Source organism: Cyprinodon tularosa, unplaced genomic scaffold (assembly GCF_016077235.1).
Source record: "Cyprinodon tularosa strain WSP-4 unplaced genomic scaffold, ASM1607723v1 ctg407, whole genome shotgun sequence".
Classification (NCBI taxonomy): domain Eukaryota; kingdom Metazoa; phylum Chordata; class Actinopteri; order Cyprinodontiformes; family Cyprinodontidae; genus Cyprinodon; species Cyprinodon tularosa.
In genome coordinates this window covers 1,311,502-1,321,203 of record NW_024039127.1, presented here as the reverse complement: position 1 = coordinate 1,321,203, position 9,702 = coordinate 1,311,502, and the positions used below count along the sequence as shown (strand labels likewise).

Below are 9,702 nucleotides of genomic sequence, written 5' to 3'. Positions count from 1 at the left end.
CATTCATCCAGGGGCGGATTTAGGAAATTTGGGGCCCTAGGCAAAGGCATGCATAGGGCCCTCTGAACACATAAAACAGACCCATTATACAGATACAGAATTTTATCTTAAATTCTATTATTTATAAATAAGCATAAAAAAAAAAAAAAAAGGTGACAGAGGGGTCTGAAAAGTTGCTAAATAAAGAGACAAAGGCGCATAGGACAAAGCTGGCAACAGTACTCTCTGCACCATTTGTTTTCAAATGCTTTGGTGCTTTGCTGCAGAAAATGGACTGATCCAATGTGGTGGACACTAAGGGGTTGCTGGGGGGGGGGGGCACTTACTATTACAAGCATTCTGATGGCATTTTAGAGAAAGGATTTGCATCAAAAACATAATTAATGTGCACAAATAAGTAATACCTGTATTAACCATACATGTAAAAAGGTTTATGGGGCCCCCACGAACTTGGGGCCCTAGGCCTAATGGTAAATCTGCCCCTGCATTCATCCTGTCCGCTGAACTGCTGCTAGTTTTCCTCACATGCCTGGAAGATGTCTAGTGCTGCTACCACAGATGATCTCGCTCTCCAGATGAACGATTCAGATGAGCTAGAATGAATAGAAGGGGTAGAGCGTAGCCGCCTGTGGCCTGGGCTGCCTGTCAATACTCTAGTCCAATGTTCTTTGCAACGATAAAGGAACAAAATTCACTCCATAGCTGTATAGACAAGACAAAACTCCAGCATATTTATTCAGTCTTTATTTGAATCTTTCATATAAAACTCCATATAGAACCGGTTCTGTGTGAGTGGCTGTGATTACTTGGCATCGTGGAAGAGCGTGGTGAAGAGACGGGACAGGAGAAGGCCGAGGTTCGCAGGACGAAGGCTTCAAAAAAACAAAAAAACGAGGCACTTGTTCTGATCCGGAGCTGCGGCTCATCCCGTCACTATCACACGGTCGCCATGGTGACGCTGTTGGACGACAGCCGGACCTGACATCAGTGTGTGCGTATTGGTATGGCTCTGTTAAATCATCGGTTTGTCTTTTTAAAAGCAGGCAGGCAGATCACACGTAAGGTTCTGTTCATCTCTAATCATGTCAATAATATATCAGTAATCGTGTCAGCGATCATTTACACGTTATAAAAATAAAAAACTCATTCCGGTTGTATTCACATGCTGAGGACAGTCACAAGACAGCGCCGACGTTTGCATACAGTTTAAAGGACTGTTATGATGATGATGATGGAGGAACAGGAAGCAGTTCCACCAAACATGCAATAGTTTTGGTTGTCACGGTAACCAAGGTACCGATTGGTTGGAGGGCTGAGAGTGAGGCAGGAGGAGTGGTGAGCAGCTGCAGGTCCAATCAGAGGCCGGTTCATCTGCTCCTGTCCAATAGGATGTAGTGAGAGGCGGGCCTTCTCTCAGCAGGCCAACCATATTAGCCCTTTATTATAACGCCAATAAAAAAAGTTCAGCAAAGAAACAGGAAAATGTCGTCACTGTTGGCCAATCAGAGAGAAAGCCCGTCTGCCAGCTCCCGCCCTCTGAACCTGCTGCCAGTCAGAACCTGGCTCAGCTTCTGGGGGTTGGGTTTCAGCCAGAGACCTGGCCCGTTCTCCTGCGCCCCCCCCCTGACTACGGCTGATGATTGGCGGATCTCTGAGCTGGCGGCTGATTCGCTGTCAGACGGAGGGTTGTCATTCATCGGCATTAGGAAGGAGAACGCTTCTCTTGGAGCTGTCGCGGAGCTCCCATGACCCTTTGCATGGCGGCTGACGGTGTGGCTCCTCCTCCTGTCGCTTTGCCCTGCGCTCCCCGCCTCCTCTGGCAGGGAGGACCCCCAGGAAGAGGCTCCATTCCTGGGTAAGCTCCTGGTTCTCCTTCCCTGGTTGTCAAATTTTGTCTGACTTCTCTCCCTTTTCTCCTCCTTCCTCCTTCTTCTTCTTTTCCTCTCCTCTTCCTCCTCCTCCTCTTGTCGTCTCATCTCAGCCTCCTCCTCCTCCTCCTCTCTTTTCCTTTGCATCCTCTTCTGCTCCTCTTGAGCTTCTTCTTCCACCCGGTCCAGGTCCAGATCAGGAGGCCCTGCTCCTCCTGTTCTCCGTTTGGTTTCCACCTTCCTCTCCCTCCTCCTCTCTCCCTCTCTTTCTCTCCACTCCCTGCTGAGGGAAGCTGTTGTCATGGCTACGAACTCCTGATCCCGTGAGGACAAGGAGGGGGAGAGGGCTCCTTCCTCAAGGCCTGACGAAAAAGCAGAAACAATATTCAGAAGCCTTCCACTTAAAACCACCTTCAACACAAACGCAACATGAACATGTGACCTGATCACATGACAGAGGCTCGACTTGATGACGATGATGATGCTGAGGAGAGAATGAAGGGATGAAGACAGAGGAAAGGAGGAGAAAGAGAGCCACCAACCGCGAGTTCTCGGTACGTCCGATGACGTAGAAGCAGGGCTCGCCCTGTTTGGAGTTGGTCATACAGAGAGACAGGCTGGACAGCTCCACTGAGGAGGAGGAAGAGGAGGAGGAAGAGAAAGAGGACGAGAAAGAGTCAAACAGACTTTGTGAGACACGGATTAATTCTTCATTCTGCAACTTTTAGTCTCTTTCTTTACAAGGCTCCCAAACCTTGTTCCACATGGAATTCAAGGACTTTTAAGGACGAAATCTCTTAAATTCAAAGACTGCAGCATTTACCTTCTGCTGAATATCCTAATATAAGCTTCATCTGCTCACTGAGGCCACCTAGTGGTGAGCAAATATTTGTCAAGTCTAGAGGACTGGGATGTATGAGATGATGCCACCCTGCGTCTGAGGTATGGAGTCAGAAAAGGGTCAAAATATTGTTTGTTTTTTAGTTTCTTAGATCATAAGGTAAAAATTTAAAATTCAATATCAACTTTAATTTTTTTCCGTTTCAACTAAGATTTATATGTTTACAAACATGTTGACCCCTTTCTGACTCCATACTGAGGTATTCTGGGTGAAAATGGCCGAGAATAAATTCAGTTTACTTCTATAGCTCAGATTTACAACACATTTCATCTAAGGTCACTTTTAAAAAAACCATGTAGAAAGACTCCAGACCGGGAATCAAACCCAGAACCTTCTTACTGCAAGGCAGCAGTGTTACCCACTGTGCCACTGAGCAGCCTGTATCTTGTCCTATAGTCACTCTGTTACAGATGGAGTAATGTAACTAAGGTAATCCCTCCCTGGGATTATTAAAGTATTTCTGATTCCTGGTTGATGGGACAGGTGTTGTGAATGAAACGGTGCCCAGCTTGAAAGAGCTCCTGTGTGTCGCTAAATGTGTGCATTGATCATAGGCGGTTTTAAACAGGGGCCAACGGGGGCCCGTGCCTTGACACCTTACAGAAAAGATAAGTGAGTTTTACTTTTTTTTTTAGCATACTGCAATATCTTGTTCCAAAACTGCTTTTTTTAAAAGTCCCCCAGAAAATAATAAGATCATCATTGTTCAATGCTGTAGCTCACATACTGTTTACATTATAACCGGTCTAACTAGGGAGTACCAATATGGCGGCCGGTGGCTTCACTCCACCCCGTACTACCAACGAGCAAACAGCAATCCAGGGAATAAATAGAGCTCAGTGGTTCCTTCCCTAAAAGCAGAGTTTGTTCATGATGCCTGCTGTCTCTAAACTGGCCACTAGATGGCAGAAGCAGTCCATCACAGACCTGCAGAGAAACCGAAGGACTGTTCTTTAACAGAGCATCAGAAGTTTGGTAAAGCAGACAGATGATTCTCACCATAATCTGGAACGTATCCGTTTCCTTTTTTCAGAACCAGGTGGATTCGATGTCCGCCTCTACGGATCTGCTCCACGGCCTGACTGTGGGTCATTCCCGCCGTACTGTCTCCGTTTATCTCCACCAGCTGGTCGGACACCTGCAGCAGAGAGAAAGACGGGAGTTACCGCAACCAAACTGAGCTGGAGCTCCTGTATCAGCCAAGGCTTCGTCCACACCTCATCATGACGGGTTTCATGTCCAGTGAGCTCACAGCTGGTTTTGCTGCTTCACACTGGGTTCAGTTTTAAAACAGTTGGGTCTTAAAGTCGTAGGGAAGCGGCCGTTCCAACCATTTCAGTTCCGAATTCTCCCGAATGGTGCCCGACTTTACACGAGTGAATAAAGGAACGCTATGGACAGCGGAAACATGCAAGAGGAGGAGAGTTTAGTGTCGGAGGTCGTGGATGAGTCTCCTCCGTCATCCATTTTTTATTTAGAGGAGGAAAGCGGGGACGAAGATGTTGTGGAAGAGGACGCCAGGGCGGCAGAAGCTTGGTTTGGTGTAGAAGGCTTCCAGCCGTACATGTTTGAGCCCTTGCCTCGCAACGCTGCCAGTTCTGTTAGCTCTACGCCTGCTGAAGACACAGACGTCCATCCCCGTGAACACTGGGACGCAACTCAATGGGAAAGGAAAGGATTCTGATTTCAACCGTTGCGTAAATTAGCTGCGACATATGAATCAAGATGCTATGACCGAAAACATGTGATTGATAGATGACCGGCCGAATTTAGGTGTTCAGGCTGACAGAGAACTAGGGCCTGCAGAAGATAACGAAAGATTTTTTTTTTTTTAATAAAAAATGTCTAAATTTTGGGACAATATGGTCTGATAAAGATTACATTTATATACATGTTTAAGCCAGAATGATTTGACATTTAAATACGACTTCCCTACAACTTTATGGCTGGTTTATACTCAGAAACCAGCTCGTCTGCATGTGTCGCAGTGGATGCAGATATGCCCAGCCCCTTCCGCAGACACGCTGCTGCACCTCTCCAAAATTTTAGGTGAGCGCAGACAGGAGGCCTCTGATTGGTCAAATCTACATCTGCTCTACACTATGCGTATTTCCTGTTTGGTGCCTTACCGGATTGTTCTATTTGTCTGACTGCCATTGTGGAAAACGACTGGTGAAGATGGAGCAGCTAGCAGAGCGAGGTGCGTGAGAACGCTGGGACCCTTTTTCCACCTGCATCCCCGCTCTTTTTGGCCCTCATGTCCCTCCGTTGTCGCACAAACTTGCCCCCACTTCCTCACCGCCTCGGCCGTATCTAGACCCACAGCTAGTCCCTGATTGGCCCTCTGGCGTTGTGGCGTGGAATAACATATCGCAGACCACGCTTCAATATTGAGCATAAATCAAAAATATCTGCATCATACCTGCGACACACTGAGGCGGGAGGATAACCAGGCTATACGTCTGTGTGTGTGTGTGTGTAGCCATGTCTTTAATACCTGGTGGGGACAATTTCCTAGGAATATGCTACATTTTGGGGACTCATAGGTACTTGTGGGGACCAACAACTGGTCCCCATAAGGAAAGTTTCTCTTCTTGGGGTGGGGGTTAGGTTTAGGACTAAGGTGTGAATTGAGTTTAGGCTAGGTTTAGGGATAGGTATGTGTCGGTAATGGTTAGGGTTAGGGCAATGGAAGTCAATGGAAGGTCCCCACAAGGATATTGTGACAAAACATGTGTGTGTGTGTACCTGTATCCTGTTGCTGCGCTGGGCCGGCCCCCCGTCCATCAGCCCCAGGACGTACAGGCCCATGTTGTACTCGCTGCCCCCCCTCAGGGAGAAACCGAACCCTGTGGGGCCGCGTTCCAGATCCACGCTGTAGAACCTGGACTCATCCTGGAACACAGAACCAAGAGGCTGCTGGGACCATAGAAACTGCCGGAGGTTACTGGAACAACTGGGAATAAATCTGGGACCAGTTTATCTACGACCCTGCAGACGGAACTAAAGGAACCATATTTGGTTCTGATCCGGTCGGTGAAAAGCAAAGCAGTCATGATCCATAATCTTCCTGCCAGTCCTTTGGTTTTTATATCAGCTGAGGTTCTTTCAATGAAGTCCTAGGATCTGGACCTTCTCCTAGTCCCAGTGGAACAGGAGAAGGTCCGGCTGTTTCCTGGAAGACCGTTGGACCTCCCTCTGCTTGGTGGATCATAGCATCACTAAACCAAACCAACAGGATCAGAAAACCACCTGATCCTCACTCTTTCTGCTCACTGAAGCTCCAGATCGTCACTGACAGAGACGATCATCTGCTCTATTTCTCACTCAGCTTTAGATGTTCCACTGAGAACATCCCAGCATGTCCAGCATCCCACTGCGATCCAGTCATCTACAGTCTGAGACCTCTGCTCTTCAGCCGACCAGAACCTTCTTCTCTCCGCTTTAACTGGTGGTACCAGTTAAGGTTCTAACCTGTACAGGCAGATTCCCTACAGACACCTGGATTTTCTTTCATTCTCTGAAACGAACATTTAGTTTGTTAAGGTTAGCAGCTCGTTAAGGAAAGCGTCTGATTAAGGCAAACAGCTCGTTAAGGTTAGCAGCTTGTTAAGGTTAGCAGCTCGTTAAGGAATAGTACACCCAAAACATGATTAGCCTTCATTTTCTACTCACCCCCATGCTGAACAACACTCTGGAGTACTTTTTTGATATCTCAAATGCATCTGGAGATCTGGGAGGCTTCTTGCTGTCTGCTGACATTCAAATAATGGAGGTCTATGGCGCCCGAGGCAGAAAGGTCCATAAAAGTCCACAAAAAACGTGTCAATATTCCTCCATACTGCTCGTCCAATGTATTCCAAGTGTCCTGAGTGGGTAGCGTCCAGAATTTACTCGAAACGAAGTCATTTAGAATGTTTTTATAGCATAAACAGTAGTGTATAGGATTTCCCGAAACTGCGCGCCAGCGCGTTCAGGACGCTACGGAAGCCGGCAGACCAAACCAGATGAAAGTGCGCATTCAGGATCTGCTCTGCCGATAATGCAAGCGTAGAAGAAGAAATGTGCTGTTTACCTGTGCAAAGAAAGAAACAACGAAAGAAAAATGTCTGAGGACTTCAGTGTTGAGGAAGAGCATGAGTTCTTTGCCGAGCTGAATGCGCTGGTTTGGTCTGCCGCAGTTTCCGTAGCGTCGTGAACGCGCTATCAGGAAATCCTATACACTACTGTTTATGCTCTAAAAACATTCTAAATGACTTCGTTTCGAGTAAATTCTGGACGCTACCCACTCAGGACACTTGGAATACATTGGACGAGCAGTATGGAGGAATATTGACACGTAGAAAATGAAGGCTAATCATGTTTTGGGTGTACTATTCCTTTAAGGTTAGCAGCTCGTTAAGGTTAGCAGCTCGTTAAGGTTAGCAGCTCGTTAAGGTCAGCGGCTCGTTAAGGTCAGCAGCTCGTTAAGGAAAGCGGCTCGTTAAGGTTAGCAGCTCGTTAAGGAAAGCGGCTCATTAAGGTTAGCAGCTCGTTAAGGAAAGCGTCTCGTTGAGGTTAGCAGCTCGTTAAGGTCAGCGGCTCGTTAAGGTCAGCAGCTCGTTAAGGAAAGCGGCTCGTTAAGGTTAGCAGCTCGTTAAGGAAAGCGGCTCATTAAGGTTAGCAGCTCGTTAAGGTCAGCGGCTCGTTAAGGTCAGCAGCTCGTTAAGGAAAGCGGCTCGTTAAGGTTAGCAGCTCGTTAAGGAAAGCGGCTCATTAAGGTTAGCAGCTCGTTAAGGAAAGCGTCTCGTTGAGGTTAGCAGCTCGTTAAGGAAAGCAGCTCGTTGAGGTTAGCAGCTCGTTAAGGAAAGCAGCTCGTTGAGGTTAGCAGCTCGTTAAGGAAAGCAGCTCGTTAAGGTCAGCAGCTCGTTAAGGTTAGCAGCTCGTTAAGGTCAGCGGCTCGTTAAGGTCAGCAGCTCGTTAAGGAAAGCGGCTCGTTAAGGTTAGCAGCTCGTTAAGGAAAGCGGCTCATTAAGGTTAGCAGCTCGTTAAGGAAAGCAGCTTGTTGAGGTTAGCAGCTCGTTAAGGAAAGCAGCTCGTTGAGGTTAGCAGCTCGTTAAGGAAAGCAGCTCGTTGAGGTTAGCAGTTCGTTAAGGTTGAAGGCTATAGTAGACCTCAACCTGCATTTCTTATTGATGCTCATTATTTTCCTTCTGGCTGATGGGAAACAACCCGGAAGCAGTTTTTTCCTAATCTGACTTTGGTTTTTAGTCGGAGCTTGGATTTGGGTTTATTTAGTTCCAGGAGGATTTATCCCAGATTTATTCCCACAGTTTAAACAATGATAAAAACAACATCCATTTAGGGAAAGAAACATATTCACCTTTTTTTTAGGATTTTAGGATTATTTTCTATTATTGATGTATCTGCTTGTTAAAACCTAATGATGCGATGATACTTGTTATTATAAAACGCTTTCTGTAACCCTGAACAGGCCTCATAGTTATCTAATACATAAGCATCATGAAGTGTTATTTAAGGAGTTTGTTTTCTTCTCAGGAAAGAGAAAAAGCTTAAAGATTTAAACACAGATTTATTTCCATTTCAAAGACTAAAGGTAAAGATCTGCTAACAGCTGCTTCTGCTATTTAATCATTTATATAATCTAACGGCAACCCCCCCCCCCCCCGGTACCTCACAGTGTTTGGTTTTAATGCTTTGTTGTAATATTCAGGATGATTTGAAACCTTTTGACAAAACTTCAGATTTCTCTCCAAATCTCATCTACTGGAAGACGTAATCAAACAAATGTGACCTTTGACCTCCCTCTGGGCCCTTTGATGAGGCGTCCATTGGTGTCCAGGTCGGCTCCGTCGGAGGAAGACTCTGTGGAGGAGAGGAAGGCGTGAGCTTCGTGTGTGTGTGTGTTGGACTTCCTGTGTTTGCGTCCGTACGCTGTTTGGGCGTGATGCTCAGCCTCAGCGTGTTCCCAGCCCTCCTCAGGATCTGGGACAGGTCTCTGTGCTGCAGGCCGCCGACCGGTCGGCCCTCCACCGCCTCCAGCCGATCTCCGGGCTGGATCTGACCGCTGCGAGCCGCCGGGCTGCCGCGGCGCACCGTCACGAAGCGGTGGGCCATCAGGGAGGAGGCTGTGGACAGAGCGGCGGTAAAGTTATGCACTGATGGTTCCTGCTGCACGCTGACCAATAATAAATGAGCTGAAGTTTAATTATTGAGGCGTGTTCAGTCTGCTTGGCTGAACCGCAGAACGCCACACGGAGAGGAAACCCTCCGGTTCTGCTCACTAACCAGCTGGATCAGAACAACCCTGAGATAGAGCAGGTCCGCCTCCGTTTTATCAAAACCACATCAATCTACTATAAAACCCAAACAGACGGTCTGCCATCTTTTATCAACCTCAGGATCCAACAGAACCTCTCAGCTGACCTCATGGTTCTCGTCACTGAAATAATTCACCTCATCTTTTAGATATATGTCAATTTATTACAGAACTAATTCACATTTATTTTCTAAGATCATTTTAAGACAAACCTATTAAATAATCCTTACATGAAGCATAATCATCCATTCAATATAGCTTATTTAATTAAAACACATAACTGCCAGGTTTACATATGCTGAATTAATAAAGTATAATTGATCAAAATGAAAACAAATGAATGTTTGCATAAAGGTAACCTAATTATTATGAATATACATCATGTAAGGTTGATTTCATGGACTTCTGGAATGTTGCCAGTGGAGGATAACGAAGATGTTTGGATTTTTTATAATTATATGTCGGCGGCAATTTGGGCATTGATCTATGGAGGATAAAAAGTGCCAAAATTAAATAAATAAACACAGCATTAAATGTGTCAATAATTAATTAAATGTGGAATTAAATAAATAAATGTGTCATTCATTAATTAAAACCACGTCACTAATATAAAG

The 9,702-nt window shown here is 46.2% G+C and overlaps 1 protein-coding gene across 4 annotated transcripts in view; it reads right to left on the bottom strand.

Annotated features, from left to right (window-relative positions):
• Nucleotides 1–729: 729 nt before the first annotated feature.
• Nucleotides 730–9,702, bottom strand: part of magixa (MAGI family member, X-linked a) — a 50,848-nt gene continuing 41,875 nt past the window's right edge. For 3 of the 4 annotated variants that reach the window (XM_038298405.1, XM_038298406.1, XM_038298407.1), the window contains 5 exons: nucleotides 8,703–8,897; nucleotides 8,564–8,634; nucleotides 5,518–5,664; nucleotides 3,769–3,907; nucleotides 730–2,230 (listed from right to left, as the gene is read on the bottom strand). In XM_038298405.1, coding sequence (XP_038154333.1) covers nucleotides 1,503–2,230; nucleotides 3,769–3,907; nucleotides 5,518–5,664; nucleotides 8,564–8,634; nucleotides 8,703–8,897 — 1,280 coding nt within the window. In that variant the 3' untranslated portion in view covers nucleotides 730–1,502. Of the gene's footprint in view, nucleotides 2,231–2,410; nucleotides 2,499–3,768; nucleotides 3,908–5,517; nucleotides 5,665–8,563; nucleotides 8,635–8,702; nucleotides 8,898–9,702 lie in introns of all 4 variants that reach the window. The other variant, XM_038298408.1, reaches the window with a different exon arrangement.